The 22,494-nt window shown below is 37.1% G+C and overlaps 2 protein-coding genes across 2 annotated transcripts in view; one reads left to right on the top strand and one right to left on the bottom strand.

Annotated features, from left to right (window-relative positions):
- Positions 1-22,494, top strand: part of slc5a10 (solute carrier family 5 member 10) — a 39,570-nt gene that overhangs the window by 4,071 nt on the left and 13,005 nt on the right. Inside the window, exons 3-9 of the mRNA XM_073843282.1 lie at positions 83-187; positions 2,155-2,214; positions 2,438-2,542; positions 4,537-4,642; positions 6,116-6,196; positions 7,175-7,380; positions 10,056-10,191. Coding sequence (XP_073699383.1) covers positions 83-187; positions 2,155-2,214; positions 2,438-2,542; positions 4,537-4,642; positions 6,116-6,196; positions 7,175-7,380; positions 10,056-10,191 — 799 coding nt within the window. The remainder of the gene's footprint in view (positions 1-82; positions 188-2,154; positions 2,215-2,437; positions 2,543-4,536; positions 4,643-6,115; positions 6,197-7,174; positions 7,381-10,055; positions 10,192-22,494) is intronic.
- LOC141337458 (protein FAM83G-like) lies at positions 7,399-20,666 on the bottom strand. The gene is made up of 5 exons (XM_073843283.1): positions 19,809-20,666; positions 14,852-15,019; positions 14,605-14,729; positions 12,614-13,820; positions 7,399-9,921 (listed from the first exon to the last, which is right to left on the bottom strand). Exons 1-5 carry the CDS (start codon positions 20,262-20,264, stop codon positions 9,442-9,444), a joined length of 2,436 nt encoding a protein of 811 aa, XP_073699384.1. The 5' UTR covers positions 20,265-20,666; the 3' UTR covers positions 7,399-9,441.

Genomic DNA, 22,494 nt, shown 5'->3' with positions numbered 1-22,494 from the left:
ATAAAGTCTGACTGTTGTAAATCCAGTTTTACATAGAGTCCAGTCTGTGAACTCCACTAATATGTCATATGAATGGATGCAGATTGGTGCATCTCTGTTTGCCAGCAGTGAGGGTTCAGGACTGTTCATCGGTCTGGCCGGGACGGGGGCAGCAGGAGGGATCGCAGTAGCCGGATTTGAATGGAATGTGAGTGATTTAATTTTTAATGCCTCATTTCTATTTTCCCTCTTGCAACACTTATAAAAACTTCATGCAAATGCACCTGCATTTGATTAACACTAGGGGGAGAAAGTGGACCAGCTTCTGTCTTAATACAGGAACAATGGGTGCTGAAAACCCTATTCTTAGTTTTTGTCTAGACTGACGGTCCTTTCTGTTAATCCTTTGTCTGTTCTGTCAGTCTTTAATCTTTACAAGATAAATGAACCTGAGGAACAAAAGTGCTATATAAATAAGACCTAAATTGTTTTTCAAAGAATGTGCCTTGAATAGATGTGTATTTTCACTTGTTCCATTGATTTCCATTTACTTTTACTTGTCTAAATTTATAGGGGTGTATATAAGTGAAGTTAAAAAACGAATTAACTTTAGATCAATTAAAGTTAGATTAAAAACACTTTAGGGTAATTAAAGTTAAAATGACTTCCAATTTGATTATACTTGAAAATTTAAGGCTGCAACTGAACTTTTTTTCAACTGAAGTTGAAGTAGGCGGAAATTGTTTGAACATGCAGTTGTAGTCAAAAGTATCTGCAAAATGTTAATTATTTTACCAAAATAAGAGGGATCATATGCATGTTTTTTTTCTGACAGTTGTTCACGAGTCCCTTGTTTGTCCTAAACAGTTAAACTGCCTGCTTTTCTTCAGAAAAATCCTTTGAGTCCCATAAATTATTGTTTTTTTTTCAGCATTTTTGTGTATTTGAACCCCTTCCAACAATGACTGTGTGATATTGAGATCCATCTTTTCACACCGAGGACAACTGAGGGACTCATATGCAACTATTAGAGAAGGTTCAAATGCTCACTGATGCTCAAAAAAGAAAAAACAATGTATTAAGAGCCAGGGGTGAAAACTTTTGAACAGAATGAATATGTGTACATTTTTTCTTATTTTGCTTAAATATCATATTTTTCCCATTTAGTTTTGCCTTTCAAATGCTACAGAAGATACTTACATGCTCCCCAGAAGAAAAAATAAGTTAAATTCACTCTAATCTTTAAATTCCAAAAGTTTTCACCCCCTGGCTCTTAAATCATCGTATGAGGGAGTGAGTGTTTGAAGCTTCTGTAATAATTGCATACGAGTCCCTCAGTTATCCTCAGTGTGAACAAAATGGATCTCAAAATCATACAGTCATTGTTGGAAAGGGTTCAAATACACAAAAATGCTGAAAACCCAAAGAATTTGTGGGACCTGAAGGACTTTTCTGAAGAACAGCAGGCAGTTTAACTGTTTAGGACAAACAAGGGACTCATGAACAACTATCATTAAATAAAAAACACAGCTGTGGATCATTCAGGTAACAACACAGTATTAAGAATCAAGTGTATGTAAACTTTTGAACGGGGACATTTTTATAAATTCAGCTATTATTTTATCTTGTGGACTGTGTAAAAGTCTTTAATGTGAAATATCTTATTCAGGTCAGTACTACAAGAAGAATAATATTAAAGAATAGCATGCATTTTGTATGATCTCTCTTAATTTGGTAAAATAATTAACATTTTGCACATTCTACAAGGTGTATGTAAACTTTTGACTATTTACAAAAGTATTTACAAAGCTAAACTGTAATAATTCCCATCTATTATGTTTTATGTTCCACATTATTTTATGTTCAAAATTAGCTGCAGAGACACAAAATAAAATACAAATTAAAGGTTTTCACTACTTGTAGTAATGCAAATAAGCATAAGTATAAAGAAAAAACAACCAATACACTTTACAAGCAAAACATCTTGAAAAATCGAATAATATATTATAGATCAAATATAGGCGTGCCTTCATTTTCTAAATACTTTTAAGGCTTCTGTATTCAAAACAAACATATATCTAATGCAGATTTGCTTCATTTTGTTTTTTTAGGATGTTTAAATGTGAAAACTAAACAGATTTTCTGCAGTGCAGTGATATTTTCTCTCTTTATTAGGCAACTTATGTCCTGCTGGCACTTGCCTGGGTCTTTGTCCCAGTTTATGTCTCTTCTGGGGTGAGTTTCAGCTGTACACCAAACTACTGCTTATATGAAGTGCCAATTGAGCTATTAAGTGAATTAATTAAGAACTTACTTGCCGCCACATGCAGCATAGACTTGCAGTCTCATTCTCTCACGTGCAGACTCACCACATGTGTTACTTTCCCAGATTTGCCTATTAATTTGCTTAGTTCATGCCATTGCCTCTGCACTTCCTGTCTCTCTCTCTCTTTCACAGATTGTCACAATGCCAGAGTATCTGGGTCGGCGGTTTGGAGGAGAGCGAATTCGCATGTACTTGTCAGCTCTCAGTCTGTTGCTGTCTGTGTTTACCAAGATCTCAGTGAGCATGAGAACACACATACAGTCATACTTTTTTTTTTTTTTCTCGTTTCTTTCATACATATTCCCACAAAGCTAAAAGTCAAACATTAATCTACAAAGGCTTCATTATTGAGTCCTGTATTGCTGCGCTGGCATGTTTCTGTACCTAAGGAATTTAAAGTTGTGAAAGAGAATGCAGTTTAGCTGTTTCAACATCTGTTTTTCCACTGCAGACACACAAAAACACTCACACTCAAATGCTCATGCTGCCTTGTTCACTTACAAACCGACACCTAATGCTAGGTATTAAACTTTGGCACTTTTATGACAAAAAGTTTGGGGTCAGTAAGATATTTTGGTAACACTTTACAATAAGGTTAACATTAGTTAACATGAACGAAGAACAGTACTTCTACAGCATATTAATCTTAGTTAATGTTAACTTCAGCATGTACTAATGCATTGTTAAAATCACAAGTTGTGTTTCTTAACATTTGTGAACTAGCATGAACAAACAATGAACAACTTTATTTATATTAACTTAAATTAACAAGGATGAATAAACAGTGTAATAAGTGTATTGTTCATTGTTCGTTCAGGTTACTTAATACATTAACTAATGTTAACGAATGACACCTTATTGTAATGTTACCGATATTTTTTTTAAAGAAATTAATACTTAAATTCACCAAGAACATATTAAAGTGATCTCAAGACATGTATAATGCTCTGTTTTAAATATATGCTTTTTAAAAAATTCCATTAAATCAAAGAATCCTAAAAAAAAGTATAATGTTGCTGCTTAATAAAAAAAATTAAACAGCACATCTAGTTTTAACAATGATAATAAATGATTCTTATGCAGCAAATTAGAAAGTACTGACACCAGAGATAAATTACATATTAAAACATATTAAAATAACAACAAAAAAATTGTTTAATATTTAAATTGTACAATTAATTTTTTTGTGTATTTTTAACATCTGTGAACATAAGAGAAAACATTTTAGAAAAAAAAAATCTTATACTGACCCAAACTTTAGAAGTAGTGTAGATCATTTTATTAAATGGGGAATAAAAGACTATTTAACAGGTTTTGTATAATCACGAACATATAAAAAGCGAGAATTAGCACTTGACATGGGGGGGGGAAAGGTAATAAATGAGATCTTAAGCTAAATTAGAGCAATTTGAGACTTAACTCTTCTACTTCCCAGACTTTCCTCTTAAACGAGATGCAACAAGTAATCTCATGTCTTCTCTACAGTTTTAGAAGACATCTTAATAAACTGTGCTTAGACTTGACAATATGCACACATCAAAAATAACTGGTTCTTCAGTGGCTCTTTGGGGTGGTTGACGTGCTATATAGCACCACTTCCATACAAAGAAGCCGTTCTTCATTTGAAAGGTTCACTTTTTAAAATAAAGGTTCTTTATTGGCATTGATGGTTCCATGAAGAACCTTGAACATCCTTGGAACCTTTCAAATGGAGAAAAGGTTCTTTGTAGTCGATTAAGTTCTTTTGATTTTTTTTTAAATGTTCTTCAAAATTGTTCTTTTAAGAACTGTTCACAGAAAGGTTCTCTGGAGAACCAAAAATGGTTCTTCTACGGCATCACTGCAAAAACACCCTTTGGAATCTTTATTGTTAAGAGTGTTCCATGGTTGTTCAAGGTTCTTCATCGAACCATCGATGCCAATAAAGAACCTTTATGTTTTATGGTTCTACATACAGTAGCACCATTTGACAAAGGAGCTGTATAGCGCCTTTAAAGATACAAGCTATATAGCTGGTTCCAAAGTCTAAAAATAAAAGTCAGACTGATGTCTTATCAGTTTCTTCCAAGACCAACTGATCTAAGCTTTTATTGCCAACAATCATTTTATAGCTTTACGTACTCTTATACTTTTGTTGTCCAAGCAATTTGAAGAGAAACACAAATCGGTGACAAAATATGCATTGTAACTGAACACAGCGACCTGACCTCAAATTTCTCTCTCGTTTACAGACAGATCTGTACTCTGGAGCTTTGTTTGTCCAGGTTTGTTTGGGCTGGAATCTCTACCTGTCCACTGTGCTCATGTTAGTCGTCACTGCTCTCTACACTATTGCAGGTTTGTACGTATATTGTATACATACTGTATAAAAGTTTGGGGTTGGTAAGATGTTCACCAGTCCTGCATTAGTCAGCCTATTTGAACTGTTTTCTATTTTACTATATGTGACCCTGGACCACAAAACCAGTCTTAAGTGGCTGGGGTATATTTGTAGCGATAGCCAAAAATACATTGTATGGGTCAAAATTATAGATTTTTCTTTTATGCCAAAAATCATTAGGAAATTAAGTAAAGATCATGTTCCATGAAGATTTTTTGTAAAATTCCTACTATAAATATATCAAAATGTAATTTTTGATTAGTATATTGAATATGCATTGCTAAGAACTTAATTTGGAAAACTTTAAAGGTGATTTCCTCAGTATTTTGATTTTTTTGCACCCTCAGATTTTCGAATAGATATATCTCGGCCAAATATTGTCCTATCCTAACAAACCATATGTAGAAAGCTTATTTATTGAGCTTGCATATGATGTATATATCTCAGTTTTGTAAAATTTAACCTTATGACTGGTTTTGTGGTCCAGGGTCACATATTTTAAAGAGTACTTATTCCTCTGATGGCAAAGTTGCATTTTTAGCATCATTACTCCAGCCTTCAATGTCACACGATCCTTCAAAAATCATTCTAATATGCTACTTTGCTTCTCAGAAGACATTACTCACTATCAATGTTGAAAACGGTTTAGTAATATTTGTGTAAATGTGATTTTCACGTATACTAACGCATTTGTAAGCTAATCAAGCTGGATAAATAACATGTTTGTTCATACAAAAATGTTGATAATAGATTAATCAACAATGAACAATATATGCATGTAACTTAACCATAAAATAGTCTGCTCATGATAGCTCTTGTAAAGTGGCACCGCTACATTTTTCAGTAGTGAACAGTTTTCTAATTAGTATTTGCGGTAAACAAGTTCTTTTTCCAACCAGCAGAAGTGTAGCGTGACAAAGCACAGCATTTGTTGTCAAACATTAGATTTACAGCCGAGCGAGCACATGCAATGCTCAAATGTGGTCTTTAAGAAGTTTCTGTAATGCTGTAAAACTGGATGGGGTGGCGTAATGGTTAAAGCTCAGTGCTCGAAAACAGGAATTTTCCTGGTTGGAGTTGTGGATAGTGTAAATTATAAACTAGAAGAGTCCTCGAGCGAGCTACTTAACTACTGGTTTGGATATTACCGTCGATTGTTTGGAAATAAAAGCTGGTACTAAATAATTACTTATTTAAACTTTCTCACCGAAGCCCGGTGGTTCAGTATCAGTTAATTTTTGCTGTAGTAATTATGGTCTACGTGACTAATTTCAGCATAATTACATGATTACTTAAATCCGCTGCTCTGCTGTCACTGTATTCACTCCTCTGTCTACAAGCGCTATTTCAGACTTGACCCGATGACTCATATCACATTAAACCATCATGAGAGAATTGAGCAATACCCGCTTAATCCTCTGTCTCTCCAGGTGGCTTGGCTGCTGTAATCTACACCGACACTCTTCAGACCTTCATCATGATCATTGGAGCGGTCATCCTCACCATTACAGGTCAGTCAATCTCAGGCCTCGTCTTTTATTCTCCTCTGGCAGTGATTTCATGTCAGCTGTCAATGGGGAAGCAAGTACATCTCGAAACTGCTGAAAACAGATGGCAACTGTAAGAGAACATGTTTGACAGGCACATTCATACATTGCATTTAAAGAAAGGTCTTATTTTCAGCATCAAGATCCTAAATGCAACATGAATTCCTTTGAATCTTACCTTTACTTACCTCTGGTGGTCTGCTGATAAATGCAAAAACAATATACATGTTGTAAAATTGCCTATTGATGATTAAAATTTTTTTTAAATCAATTATTTAAAAATTCAATATACACAATTTTTCTTGCATAAATGCATAAAACTTAGAATACTCACCAAATGCGAATATTCAACACGAATGAGCTTTAATCAAAACAAATGCATTCCCATGGAGCTTTTCACATTAGGGTCGAACTTTTGTCTTTTAATGGAATGCATCATCTGGAATTTGTCTTTCCGCAGCGAAAGTAAAAACAGGCAAAAATAACACATTTGGTGTAATGTGGAGCAGATTTCACTGTGGCTGTTACAAAAATAGAAACCAGACAACAGGAAATGTCCTGTAACATAGCTGTTCAGTGCCGAGGAAAAAAAATTGAGGGGTTTTAAATCTGGTTAGGACACATTAAAACCTGCATAGCTGGTTAGTATGGAGGCATGGAAATGGGGAAATCCCATAAATGTCTTTAGCAGTTTATGGAAAGTCATCTCTAAAGGTTTTTGGGAACCGAAAATGAATTTAAGAATGTGACACGCAAACACACACACAAGTCTAAACAAGTTAAAGAAATTTAAATATTTTAATTGGAATCAATTCAACATTTACATTCCATTTGACGCCATGTCATTTTGATGCTACTACAGAGTACAATTAATGCTAAACCTCTACATGTTACCCAGAAAGTAGAAGATTTAGCTGATATGTATTTATATACATGTTACAGCATTCAACAAGATTGGAGGCTACAATAACCTGGAGAGCGTGTATTTGAAAGCTGTGCCGTCTAAGATCATCCCAAACACAACATGTCACCTGCCCAGGGCTGATGCCATGCATCTGTTCAGAGACCCCGTGCATGGAGACCTACCCTGGCCAGGAATGACACTGGGATTAACCATTCTTGCAACATGGTACTGGTGCACCGATCAGGTATGCTACCCTAATAGATAAGGCTAACCTGGTTCTCACAACACAATGTAAAAAGCCTTGCGTAGAGGACACTATTGCAAATGTATTTTGCATGGGTTGTACTCTGCTAGAAGATTTTTTTTTTAAAACTGAAGTTTAAGAGAAGTTTTAGGAAAAAGATCTACCAAGCATGAATAGCTTTTTGCAAATGGATCTAATTCAAGGTAGACCCTTGCAGTTTGACGCAAATGATAATGAGGCTGATTGGCGTCAACTGAAGTCAATTGAGTCCTGCATCACTAAAACATCTCCAGATGATTCAAGTATATTCTTACAGAAACTGGGAGAATCATTGTGTGCAGACTAGCATCTTTAAAGTGCCTTGATTTGTTTGATCATTTGCTAAAAAACATGTATAAGAGTGGAAAAATGATATAAGATGGTAACACTTTCCTTCTCGAAAGTACAGTGCACATCACGTCTTTAAACAACAACAACAACATTCTTATATTACATTCTTATAACCTCATTACCAAGCAAAACCAAAAATTACTAATAGATTAAATTATTAAATTCATGGAAATACTGACAGAGTTGGAGTCCCCTCAAGACCCAGTAAATATGGGTTTGGTCTGGGTCTTATTACTTAGTTCTTCTGGTTGGGGGCTCAAATCTTGGTCTGGGTCTTGGATAAGGGTCTCAGTCATGACCACAGTCAATTCCCCACTGCACACCAAGTGGCTCAGTGCTGCAATAAATTCAGTGTTTTTCTGAATAAGTTTCAGCTTGTTAAAATGGACAGGTCTTGGTCTGAGTTTAGGTCCAGGTCTTAGGGGTCTTGGTCTGGATCTCGGAGGGTTTGGTCTTGACTCCAACTCAAAGGCTAGTTCTGAAGGCCTGTTCACACCAACAATTGTCAGAATAAAAAAAACAAAAAATTGCAGACCGGCTGAATTAAAATACAAATTCACCTTCTGACAGTAGGTGGCGTTTATGAAAAAAATGGAAAAACCCAGCTTTTTTTTTTTTTCAAAATATTTGTATAAAATATTCAGTTTGTGAGCACCACAAAGTCATAATTCTATATGCGACCCTGGACCACAAAACCAGTCATGAGTACCACAGGTATATTTGTAGCAATAGCCAAATATACACTGTATGGCTCAAAATTATTGATTTTATGCCAAAAACCATTAGGATATTAAGTAAAGATCATGTTCCATTAAGATATTTTGCAAATTTCCTAGCATAAATATATCAAAACTTAATTTTTGATTAGTAATATGCATTGCTAAGCACTTAATTTGGACAACTTTAAAGGCGATTTTCTCAATATTTAGATTTTTTTTGCATCCTTAGATTCTAGATTTTCAAATAGTTGTATCTCAGCCAGATATTGTCCTAGTAAACCATACATCAATGGAAAGCTTATTTATTCAGCTTTTAGTCCAGGGTCACATATAACAGCAGCAGTTCTGGTAATTAGCTCATCTTATTGGTAGACTTTTTCTTTTTCGCAATGCTAAAAGACGCCTCTCCATAAAGAAAGAATTGTTGCATTGACAGCATGCAAATGCTTGTATCAGTCTCAAGATGCATTAACAGGTGTTGATTAAAATGAAATGTTTCAATCGCAAGAAACATTCGTCTTGGTGTGAACATGCCTTAAAACAGTCTGATCTCCTCTGATAAAACCAGGGACAACTGCAGACTTTAAAAATAACTTGCTGCCAGTTTGTACCGTACTTTAACCTTTTCAACATCCTTTTCCCACAAGCTGAGACAATAATTAGTCAACAACGGGGTGAATGTGAAATCGCCATCACCATGGTCACAAATCCACCACCAAATTCTTGCACTAGTCCAGATTACTCAATAAAGGCATGTCAATAAAGAGTAAGACTGCTTTGAAGATTTTTTTTTTGTCATGGTCCAGAAAATGCCACTCGTATCAGTTCCAGTTGAACTCCAGTTGTAAAGTCTTTATCAGTGAAGACTGGTGGCTGCATCATTGCACATTCATGCCTTTGTACTCAATACAAAGTTGTTGTTTATTATCGGGAAAAAGCCACCATAAATCAGTTAATTTTTATTGTGCATCTGTGTCAGCAATTTATCCCCCAAAGCAATGACAGACACGTTTACTGGAACCTTCCCCCTGAGGTGGTTGCAGCCTGCGAGCTTAGATAAAGATATTCCTAATGGCACACAAGTCTCGACCCGTCTACGAGGAGACGGGGACTTTGTTTGAGAGGCCCGATGAGCGGGAGAGAGAGATTGAGAGTGTATGAGCCGCTGAGCGCGTGTTTGGCCGGTTCGCAGTCCATCTGCTGGATGGGTGGGCTTTGGTCTTCTAGGGGACCGGCCGGAGCGGTTTAGGTTTTTTTGGCCCGATCCATTTAAGGGGACGTCAGCATTTGCCTTCCCCTGCCAGTACCTGTGGCCCCCGATCACATGGGTGCTGCTTTTAGGAGGTCTATGGAAAACTCCAGGTTTAGCAATCACCACTTTGGCACGGCCATTAACGTCTCGAACTGGTGACTTGGAGACCATCTGGTTAAGCTGAAAGGGAGGAAGGTTTACGTGAGAAAGAAAAAGGATAAGAAGCCTTCAGGCATGATTTCAAATGTTTCAACAAATTATAAACTCTTCTGATAAATTATTGAAGTAATGATGGTTGATCTGTAACTTGGCAGGTAATCGTGCAGAGGTCTCTGTCAGCCAAGAATCTGAGTCACGCCAAAGGGGCGTCAATCTTTGCCAGCTATCTCAAGATGCTTCCCATGATCTTCATCATCCTACCTGGCATGATCAGCAGGGCACTCTACCCAGGTACTACACACACGCTCCAGCTGCTGTATCCGTTAGTGCTGCAAAAATTCAGTGCTATGTCATTTTGTGTACAAGCTTTCTCACCTGTTAAGCCTATAGAACCTATAGAAAATGGGGTCATGCCATATTAAAGTGGTCGAGCTGGTGGTTTGTTGCTGGTCTATCAGACCTAAACAAGATTGGACTACACTCTTCTGCATCAGCATCCACACAAAAACCAGCCACAACATTAAGGAGGGTAGTTCTATGCCCAAATAAATATTGATACTACACATCATACTTAACTCAAGCATTTTATTAAAACATTAGACATGATGGAAAAATAGGACAAGACTAAACATTGGCATTTGGCAAAGATTTGTAAGAACTATACAATAAAAAATAGGGATTTTAAATATCCAATATTAAAACTCTGTCCGTTTCACTGACAAACAATGAATAATTTTAATTATTGGTAACACTTTACAATAAGGTGTCGTTTGTTAACATTAGGTAATCGATTAACTAATATGATTGAACAATGAACAATACATTCATTAATCTTTGTTAATGTTAGTTAATAAAATACAGCCGTTCATTGTTTGTTCATGTTAGTTCACAGTGCATTAACAAACACAACTTGTGATTTTAATAATGCAAAAACGTACATTTTCAAAAATCATGTTTTTATTGTTAGTTAGCTATATTTATTTTAGTTATCTGAATAACCCAACTGGAGTTTGACTGAGATTAACTGGAATGCACAATGAAAAAACTTGATTTTTGAAAATTGTTTAAAAAATATGTTTTTGCATCTGCTTCTTCAAATGCTGAAATTAACATTAATTGTTCATCCTTCATGTTAACTAATGTAGTTAACTAATGGTAACTGATAAGCCTTATTGTAAAGTGTTTTCAAATTATTTAAATTAGTAGTTCACTTCAAAAGCAAACATTGTACTCACCCCATTGTCATCCAAGATGTTCGTGCCTTTTTTCTTCTGTCGTAAAGAAATTATTCTTTTTTGAGGAAATCATTTCAGGTATTATCTCCAGATAGTGGACTTCATAGGTGCCCAAAATGCAGTTTAAATAAAGCTTCAAAGGCCTCTAAATGATCCCAGCTGAGGAATAAGGGTCTTATCCAATGAAACAATCAGTCTTTTTTTGTCTTTTTTAAAGTAAATTTATATACTTTTTAACCTTAAATGCTCATCTCATCTAGCTCTGCCATCCGCATGCGTACTCTGTGTAATCCGGATCAATGCAGGGTAGGTCAAAAAACTCCCATCTCATACTCTCCTCCAACTTCAAAATCATCCTACATCACCGTTTTACCTTTTTTTGTAAAGGGCGTTTGACCTCCTTTGCATGTTTACTTTGTAAACAGTGGGTCGGTACTTCCACAGCGATGTTTTTACCCTAACTGTATTGACTGAATTACACAGAGTATGCATGTGCATGGCAGAGCTATTTGAGGTTAAAAAGCATAAAAAATTATTTTTTTTTTTTAGAAAATGACCAATCATTAAGCTAGATAAGACCCTTACTCCTCAGGTGGGATCGTTTAGAGCCCTTTCAAACTACACTGAAACTGCATTTTGGAAATTCAAACTCGTTCCGCTATATGGAGATAATTCCTAAAATGTTTTCCTCAAAAAACATAACTTCTTTAAGGCTGAAGAAAGAAAGACATTGAACATCTTGGATGACAATGGGAAGAGTACATTAACTGTAAATTTTTGTTCTGGAAGTGAACTGCTCCTTTAAAGACATGAAAATTTAAATATTAAAAACTAAACCCAATCATTATAGATGCTACAAATTTAGGCAAGTTAATTTAAACATACATTTATACTGTACGTAAAATGAACTTGCCTATATTTTTAGCTAAATTAAGTTTTTAAAGAATAACTTTAAGCAAGCAGAACCTAAATGCAAATCATTTTGTAATAGGGAAAAGCAAGCAAGCACAATATACAATATTGAGTGATACCAATTATGTACATATATTCACTGACATATTGTTTAACCCTAGACAAAAGTTTTCTGACACCTTTACCTCAAACATTTTAGTCATTGCCACATGTGCATTATTTTTTCAATTGGGAAATCCCACCAAAATGAGGATCTGAAAAACCTTAATAACATGCCATGTTCCGACTCTCGTCTGATACGCAGCTTCATTTACAATTTCCCCTTCTCCCAGTCACTACCCCCATACATATGTTTTAACACTTACAGCAGGTTCAGGCGTGCTGGAAATGTCAACAGAGTCCCGGAACGCACACCGGCACGCCCTTGTGCGTTCCATAACACACACGCCTGGCTTCTTTTCATCTACTTGAGACACTCCCAGCTTTATAGACTGGTAGAGTGAAGAGCCAGATCTGATAAAGCAACACTTTCACATTCAGTCACACTAAATCAAAGTCCAACCTACCTTTGTTTTATCTCTGTTCTGCAAGTTCAGGAGATTTTTCTCCACAGTGTTTTGCGCGACGTCTTCCGATCTCAAGTCCAGCATGGATTGAGAGAAGCGGGCCATCACGTTAAGTGCATCTCCGACATTGTGGTCTCCGACACGACCTGAACCCGTTAACCTTCCGTTAGGAAGTTTGTCGCTGCTATCGGAGTCAGTACATTCATAGTATTCATCTGACATGGTGGAATTCTCATCTTTATCCTTTAACGAATTTGCACAGATAACGGCGGTGCTGTCGGCATCGTTGTCTCGAGCGTCCGTGTTTTCATCCTTTGTCTGGTTTTGGTCCCTTCTGACTAAAGTGACCTCTGGGTCTTCAGAGCCCTCCGGGGTGTTAACCACCAACTGAATGGTGCGTGGCTTGGGCATAGGCATTTCCGAAGCTTGTTTGAATTCTGTTGGTTCAGGGTTGGACTGCTGCTCCTGTGAAGGAGGGTTTGGATTGGGTTCTTCTTGCTGGATTGGTGAGCTTGGCGAATGGGGTGTACTGGTTGGTGTATCCTGATCAGTCCCTGGCTGAGGTTGTGTGCTTGAGTGTACGTTTGCATCCGTTTTAGAAAACTGTGATGGTTTAGGACGAAGAATTGCCTTTTCTGGTAATGGCTCCTCAGGTGGGGCAGTATAAGGGTCTTTAAAACGGATTGCTTGAGATGTTTCAAACATTTGCGAGCGCATTAAATGCACCGGCGCTGGCTTGCTCGTATCACGGATATTAATAAACCCAATAACATCACTGGGTGGGTCTGGCTCTGGCCAGATGGGCAAGTAGAGAATAAGATCTGCCTTTGGCAGACCGACAAGTCCTGGGTGCTTTTGCGGCTGTTCCATCAGCTCCCGTTGAGGCTTGGAAAGCTGGACCATAGGATTCTTGGTGTTGCTGTTCTTGGCACTAGCCTTGTCTGAAGAGGCTTTGCTTGAAGCATCAATATTACATAATGCATATTTGGGGTTAATTAGTTTTCTTGCAACAGTTACAGAAACAGGGGGAGGGACTGCAATTGGGGCAGGGTCAGGCTCCGGAGGGTCCGCCAATGGGATTTTGCTAAGGTTGACCCCACGAGAGTTCAGGTATAGGTCGCGGAACTGCTTGTCAAAAGTTTCAACAGCCTGTCCTGTCAGGACTGTAACGATGTTGCGGTCCAAGCGAGAAGCGGTCCATGTAAAGCTGAAACATAAAGATGCCGAAGTCAGAAAAGCGGATAGATAAATAACATGCACAGCACATAATCACGTAAATTGTCATTTAACACCACTTTTGAGGTGATGGCATGTTTTCAGTGTGACAATAGCTCACAAGCTTTCTTGTTCTTGTTTTGTCTGTTCACACTTCCCTTTTCTTTATGTATCATGCCATATGATTGGTTTATTGGGTCAGTCTTGTGATTTGGTTATTGTTTGACTAGTCTTTTTTTGTTTAGCTTCTATTTTTATTGTTATGATACGGCCTTGTACATTTTGTGACCCTGGACCACAAAACCAGACTTAAAACCAGTCAATTTTGTAGAAATATAGACTTAAATACGCTTTCTATTGATGTAAAATTTGTTAGGATAGGACAATATTTGGGTGAGATGCAACTATTTGAAAATCTGGAATCTGAGAGTGCAAAAAAAATCTAAATATTAAGAAATTTGCCTTTAAGTTGTCCAAATGAAGTTCTTAGCCATGCATGTTAATAATCAAAAATTTGATATAGTTTTACAGTAGGAAATTTACTAAATATCTTCATGGAACATTATCTTTACTTAATATCCTAATGATTTTTGGCATTAAAGGAAAAATCGATAATTTTAACCCATACAATGTATTTTTTGCTAAATATAGGCCTACCCATGCTACTTATGACTGATTTTGTGGTCCAGGGTCACATATATCCTTACAGTCTAGTGTGACTGGCTTGCACTGAAGAAACACAGTTTCATGCACATGTACATACACACAACACAAACCTGTATGATCCAGACACAGCACGATCTCCATCCACAAACATGAATTTCTGACTCAACGAGCCACACACCTTCTGAGCGGAGCGTGTATAGAATTCTGCACCACCAATGCATCGCACCCGCAGATGCTATAAATACAAAATTGTTATTCATACACATACACAAACACACCCAAACTACATAATCATCTCAAAACATTGCATTACATAATATAATACAATCTACATTAAAGCATGTGTCTTCAACTCACATTGAGGTGTCCTCGGTGCATGTTGGCTCTCTCACACATAAGTAGGAAGTCCTGTACAGCTGCAATATCTATAATAATGTATATAGCTACTTTCTTTCTAAATCCAGCCTCTATTAGATCCTTAAAAATGTCGACGTCTGTAAAAACGTCCATTACCACCGCAATCATCTGCAAAAACACAAATGGTTCTGTATTATTTCTCAGTGTAAAAATGACTATACACAAACAGGTGAAATCCCAATTACAATTCTATTGTACGCATGGAGTATGTTCTCTTTATTAAGAAAACAACATGATGTAGCCACAAAACAATTCCTACACGCCCTAAATCTGTTGTACTGTACCTATTAAGACATCTCATTATAAGCTCTCATTGTGCAAAATGTCTTTGGATAAAGGAATCTCTTTGATTGAGTATTTGAAAGAGAGAGAGCAAGAGTGAGTGTGTCCTAAACAGATAGGGGGAGGAAGAGAATTTCTGCCGGTATGTGTCACGGGCCGAACTGCTGGCGAGCTTTTGCAAGTTCTGACATGACAAATGAGTCAGTTGGAAACCAGTAAGATTGTGAAACGTGATGGATATTTGGGCATTCAACAGGTTTCGTTTATTTTCTGCTGAACTCAATTCATTCCTAACAATTCCAGGTTATCTTTTTAAAAATTAATCAGCTTGTAGGAGAAGCTTTGTGTTGAATAGTCTGTGTTGACATACATAAGCATAGAAGCTCTTTTGCTTTGTTAAAGCCGTAACACCCCCCTGATGTTGCCATTGATAATTGCTAATGATAACTGGTAAAATTGTAATTTATTAATGTATGAGTATTTAGCATCTTAACGACAAATCTAAAGAGATCCCTGAGATGGGAAACTCAGAGTTTTCGGTTTCAGAACAGCTGAGCAGAGTTAGTTCAGTCCACTCTGAGTAGGTTGACTCTGGGTTTAGCACGTGAACCCAGACTATGAAAAGCCCTGATCAATGGAGCTCCAAAATTATGATTCACCATGGCAACAGCTCCCGCCAAAAAGATGTCTGCATACTTTGAGTCAATGCTTAACTTTTTTTTTTAATCACTGTTGTAATATAAAAGAAAAAAGAAAAACTGCAGAACGGTGGGTTAGTGAACAAATATTAATTTTCATGGTGTCCAAAGGCAAAGAAAAAAAAATGGAAATAAAACAGCTATAAAAACGCAATTCAATCAGGTAAAGCTTTAACCATAAAAGGTTCATGGGTGTAGGCTACTGTGACTTTACAAACATTTGACATATTAAATAAATATCATTCAGTGTCTATTTCAACGTGCAGCAGCTTTTTCCACATAGTCTAATGCTCTTTTCACATAATTAAATACTCTCTAATATAAATGGTTGCATTTCTTAATTAGAGAAATGAAATTAACATTTGACTTTATTCAGCCAACAGCAAGAAGGCTTGCAAAATAATAAAGAACAGATGAAATGAAGATGGCCACAATACCAAGTATTTGAAGAATATTAAAATCATAATTATAGAATAATGTTGCTCATAAAGAGCGTTAGAGTAAGGCACACTTTCTTTACCACTCTACATAGAGTGGCCGCACAAATGTGCTCTACATCCCTGCTGTTAAATAGAAAACTACCATTTAAAAATGCTACTGCTCAAATAAATACATGCAGCATGCACTTGGATATGGCAACAAAAAAATCTAAATAATCCTGTATATATTAATAAAATAATTAGTGGTGGGCCGTTATCGGCGTTAACGTGCTGCGTTAACGTGAGACTCTTATCGGGCGATAAAAAAAATATCGCCGTTAATCTATTTTCAAAGTTGGGTTGGGAGCTGGGTCTAAACTACGCAAGATATGATGACTTTCACCTTGATATTTTAGCACGGATGACATATACCTAGTCGAATTGCACTGTAGGGGGCGAGAACGAGTCTTCAACTTCTGTGAAATTACCACATCAAATGAGACGTGCTGACATGGATGCAGTTATGAAGCCGCTTCAGGGCAGGTGCGTTGCTAGACCCTTTTTACTGGGGCACGTGAGTTATCATTAACTTTGATAATCCCGAAATAAAGACATTAAACTATATGCAACAACTGAATTGACGCTTCTAAAAGCAACGCAGTTTAATCGAAGACTATGCACGCATATAGGCTATCCATGTCCGTGCGCGTCTGTGTATTTAACGGCTACGCGCACGTCGTGCAGCCTTTTGCGCAGAAGTACTTGGTTACACAAGTTTGTATAGGTAATTATGTTGTAAATGCAATTGTCAAGCAGTTTGTGATGCATTTTGGAAACAGGAGATGAGCAACTGATCTAATGCGCCACCTGGCCCGTTCTCGAAGACTTAATTTTAGTCATTATTTGGGTAGCACCATTATTCTGAATGCCTTCAGCAGAATTCAAATTAGCCATTTTAATCTAGATTAATCTAGATTAATTCCAAGATTTAATCTAGATTAATCTAGATTAAAAAAATTAATCTATGCCCACCCCTAAAAATAATCCTATGTATAAAAGGACATGCCGTTATTGTGTCTGCATGTCTGCATTAATATGTGTCTGCATGATGAAATTGTGTGTAATGAATGAATGCACCTGCACTGCAAAAATAGCTAAATATAGTAGTTCACTTTCAGAACAAAAATTTCCAGATAATGTACTCACCCCCTTGTCATCTGAGATGTTCATGTCTTTCTTTCTTCAGTCGTAAGAAAATGGTGTTTTCTGAGTAAAACATTTCAGGATTTCTCTCCATATAATGAACTTCTATAGTGCCCCCAAGTTTGAACTTCCAAAATGCAGCTTCAAAGGGCTCTAAATGATCACAGCTGAGGAAAAAAGGGGCTTATCTAGCAAAATTATGGGTTACTTTCTAAAAAAAAATTACAATTTATGTCCTTTTCAACCTTAAATGCTCGCCTTGTTTAGCTCGGCAAGACGAGCGTTTGAGATTAAAAAGTATAGAAATTGTAAATGTTTTTAGAAAATAACCGATCGTTTTGCTAGATAAGACTCTTCTTCTTCAGGTGGGGTCATTCAGAGCCCTTTGAAGCTGCATTTAAACTACATTTTGGAAGTTCAAACTCGAGAAGTCCACTATATGAAGAGAAATCCTGAAATGTTTTCCTCAAAAAAAAAAACAACACCATTTCTTTATGACTCAAGAAAGAAAGACATGAACATCTTGGATGACAAGGGGTGAGTACATTATTTGTAAATTTAACTTCTGAAAGTGAACTACTCCTTTAAAACAAGATGCATTTTCTACATAAGAAAAAATGATATTAGGTATCTAGTCGTTAAAGTATATTTTTCTTATTTTTCAAATTATCTTCAAATTGGGTAAGAACAAGAATAATCTTGTTTCCATTTGCATTAAGATTATTTTTCTTGTTTTAAAGGTTGTATCAGCGATTTCTAGCCTGAAACATAAAGCGTCAAATTCAGCTGACCTTTCATCCCGATCCGCTCGCTGCCTGCCCCATAAATTGTCTGTGAAAAAACCGCGTCTCTCTGGTCAGCCTAGGGTCCGAGATATGCCAAAAAAACAATCTGCACTACCAACCTTTCCACAGATAAACAAACAGTGTTCCAACCAATCAGCGTCAGGGGTTTGGTGTTGTGGACTTTCGCTCCGCCTCCCTCACATCCCTGCACCAGTAGGAAAGTCCACAACACCAAACCCCTGACGCTGATTGGTTGGAACACTGTTTGTTTATCTGTGGAAAGGTTGGTAGTGCCGATCATTTTTTTGGCATATCTCGGACCCTAGGCTGACCAGAGAGACGCGTTTTTTTCACAGACAATTTATGGGGCAGGCAGCGAGCGGATCGTGAAGAAAGGTCAGCTGAAATTGACACTTTATGTTTTAGGCTAGAAATCGCTGATACAACCTTTAAGTAAAATGCACTAATTTAAAATTCCAAAACACTCACTAAAAATAATTTTTGCAGCGTAAATGAATGAATGAGGTATTTAAACATCACTTACACTTTAAAAAGGGGGAGGAGACCATGAGAAACTCTGGGTTTACTGAATAAAACCTGCTCCTGACCAGGTTAGGCTCACAGAGTAAATTACCAAGGTAACTGACTCTGAGTATAAGTTACCTTTCTTTCAGAAACAGGCTTGACTTCCCTGCTTTCTCAGGTTTGACAAACCTCCCATTCTGAAATTTCAGGGTTGACATACTCAGAGTTTTTACTAAACCTCCTTTCTGAAACAGGCCCCAGGGGTCTCCAAACTTGGCCCTGGAGGGCCAGCATCCTGCAAAGTTTAGCTTCAACCCTAAATAAACACACCTGAACCAGCTAATCAAGGTCTAATTATGCTAAAAACTTCCAGGTAGGTGTGTTGAGTTGCAAGTTGGAGCTAAACTCTGCAGGACACTGGCCCTCCAGGACCGAGTTTGGAGGCCTCTACTAAAAGTTATTCAGAACTTTTTATAGCCATAGTAACCGATGGCTGCCTCAGCGTTTTTCAGTAGTTTTAGACTACACGTCATCAAAATAAGTGAACACTGTCATTATTTAGCAATTTAGTATAATTTTACATATCACAAATATGTAACAAAATATGTTAGTAAATCTGTGAGTAAAATAAAACTGTAGGCTATGAAAAGACTGCACGGAGAATTAATGTAAAAAAAAAAAAAAAAAAGTTTTTCAATGCTGACTTTAAAGAAGTCTCTTCTGCTCACCAAGACTGCATTTATTTAATTCAGAGTACAACAAAGATTTTACATTGTGAAATATTTTTCACTATTTAAAATAACTGTTTCCCATTTTAATATTCTAAAATGTAATTTATTCCTGTGATTTCAAAGCTGAATTTCTAGCATCATTAGCCTACTCCAGTCACATGAACCTTCTGTTCTTTTTGAGAGTGTACGGTGTTTCTGTGGCTGACTGACCATACAATCGAGCTTTTCAAGTTTCTCTAGTCTAGTTCACCCACCTTCTGTGCCTGCGCGATGGCCTTTCTCACAACCTCTTTTATATGCGTCTGTCCGTCCAGTGGCGGCTGCGTGTACACATTGACGCGCGTCACTCCGCGGTAAGAATTGCAGTCTGGCCATCCGAGGTCCAGATTCGGTATAGAGGTATCAGAGCGGTCCGGCCAATACTGCAAAGAAAACGTTTCATCTCCCACTGTCATACCATCTGGTTTCTGATGCTCAGAACCGGGTTTATAATCTTCTATGCTCCGACGCAACCGCTCGAGTTCGGGTTCCGACAGGAAAGGACGCAGTTCGTGCTCTTTCACAAAGGCGTCAAACGCGTCGCGTCCTTTGGAAATAAGCGATTCAATCGCAAGCCGCTGATCCTCGCTGTAAAAAAACTCCGGTTTGGATTCATTCAGACGCCAGTTCACATGATTGTCATCAAGACACTGAACCTGAGAGAGAGCCATAGCGTTTCCACACACAATCCGAATTAAAGCGGATTCTTACTTCTTCTCGTCGTTATTAAAGTCTCACTGTAATTCCAGAAAAGTATAAACTCTTCGTAAAGTTTGTTCTTCAGTTAACTAGCTCCTTTCGTGGTCGAGGTAAAGGGTTTCCATGGTAAAGTCAAACCGATTTTGTGGTCAAATAAAGCGGCTCAGCGATAACTTACGCATCAAAAAGCTCGTTTTCTCATAAAAATAAAGGCGGTATTGTTTCTTGAAATTATAAAAGATGTTATTTGATCATGTTTCCCCGAGCAGAGTCCTAGTTCAGCACAGGACGCAGTTGACCGCTGAGCCGGAGATCATCTTTCAGTTAACCAACAGGTAGAATAGAACAAAGCATCTCCACAGGCTCTAGTGATTAGACACACCTCAGTCACCTGACCGGGAGGGGCACCAATACACACACACACACATACATACATATACACACACGCGCGCAACAGACTCCAACCAGTCTGACTGGATACGAGTTTAGGGTCTTCCACAAAAGCACAGACCCTGGAAACATTCGACACCGATGAGAAAAACAAGCTTCCGCATTGTTGAAAGTTAAACAAAACTTTCGGTTTCTTCTACGTTTCGTTTCCCGATTTAAATAATGTCTTGAGTTGTTATCCAGTAAGGTCCTGTGGGTCTTTTGTGTTACTTTGCCCTACTTCTGTGGAGCTGGAAAGAGGAAGAGGCCGGACGTCTGGATGCATGAGACAGATGACGCGGCGTGCCGGCCGAATTTTACACTGTTGAGTCAACAGTTACGTGGGTTTGGGCGGGGTATCCGGGAAGAAAAAAAGTAGCAGGAAACCGAAGAAAGCGAAACAGACACTTCCTATTTCCTTACCCACCGACTTTGTATAAGTATCTTAGCAGCTGCAGACATTTAAATTCACAAGTAGGGCTAGTTGTCACGCGTGGAAGTTGCCACAATAAGTTTGTTTCAGTAAATATACAATTCTGAACCCATTTGCATTAATGTTATTTTCTTCTTCTTCTAGCAATGGTTTATTAAATAGCCTATTCAGACCGTTTCTGTTTGATACACTATACTGACAAAACTATTGGGACAACCCCTTCGAATGAATAGGTTTGACTACCATAGTCATTTCCATGAGTACAAATCTTAAAGTTTAAGCATATGATGATATTTTAGGGAGTTGTGTGCTTCTAATTTTATAGCAACAGTTTATTAAAATATTAATATTGAAATATTAATTTATAAACTCTTAAATACTTTAGGTCAAAGGGGTTCAGCTGCCAAAAACACTTGGGAATCCCTGGCCTAAGTAATAACCAAAATAATAATAATAATAATTAGTTACAATTATGAAACAAACCATTAATGAAAATGCAAATAACGAAAGTAGTAACACTATATCAAATTCCTATATCAAATGATCAGATACACTATATTGCCAAAGGTATTGGGGCACCCCTTCTAATGAACAGGTTTGACTACTTTAGTACAAACAGGGATGGGCAGTATTTTAAATAAATGTATTTAAAATACGTATTTGAAATACAAAATACTATTTTGTATTTTAAAGCCTTTGGGAAAAATCTAATGTAATTTGTATTTAAATACATTTAAGATGAGTATTTTGTATTTTCAAAATACATAAAATACTTTGTGCCAATCAACCTCTTTATCAGGGTGCTGATTTAGTTCTATGGTTCAGACACACCCCTCCCCCAACCTTAACGCTCATGCACGTGAGCTGCCTGCAGCAGAGTCAGCATAGGATCAGCCACTTTTCTCAGTTTTCTGCATTAAGGCAAGGGTGTCATCATAATCAATTCCTTGTTGATTAAAGTTAAATTGGTGTATCATTCAGATTTGCCTTCAGTAAACATGAAATAATAAACAAGCACCGACACGTGTAGGAGAAAAATAGTGTTAGCTGCCTGTTAGTCAATCAGTTTTGATAGTTGTTTTTTTAATCTATCAACTAGCTAGTCAAATGTGTTTAAAACATTACTGCATGTTAAGACTGGTGATATGACAGAACTTTATATATCTTAGGCAGCGATGCTATAAAGTGTGAATCTATTCAACTTTTCAAAATCGTTTACATTTAGTTTTGCATTCAGAATATGTCCAGATATATTTCAGCCTAAAGGGATAGTTCACCCAAAAATGAAAATTTGATGTTTATCTGCTTACCCCCAGGGCATCCAAAATGTAGGTGACTTT

Source organism: Garra rufa, chromosome 6, assembly GCF_049309525.1.
Source record: "Garra rufa chromosome 6, GarRuf1.0, whole genome shotgun sequence".
NCBI classification, from domain to species: Eukaryota; Metazoa; Chordata; class Actinopteri; order Cypriniformes; family Cyprinidae; genus Garra; species Garra rufa.
The sequence above is the reverse complement of the archived record's forward strand: the minus strand, read 5'-3'. Positions and strand labels throughout refer to the sequence as shown.

What these genes read in the sequence shown, in the direction of transcription:
- LOC141337458 (XM_073843283.1), bottom strand. Translation starts at nt 20,264, where the DNA reads ATGGCTCTCTCTCAGGTTCAGTGTCTTGATGACAATCATGTGAACTGG. An exon ending in TGCACCGAGGACACCTCAAT is followed by an intron (nt 14,730 to 14,851) that starts GTGAGTTGAAGA and finishes TTGTATTTATAG; the next exon opens with CATCTGCGGGTGCGATGCAT. An exon ending in AGAACAGAGATAAAACAAAG is followed by an intron (nt 9,922 to 12,613) that starts GTAGGTTGGACT and finishes CCTCCCTTTCAG; the next exon opens with CTTAACCAGATGGTCTCCAA.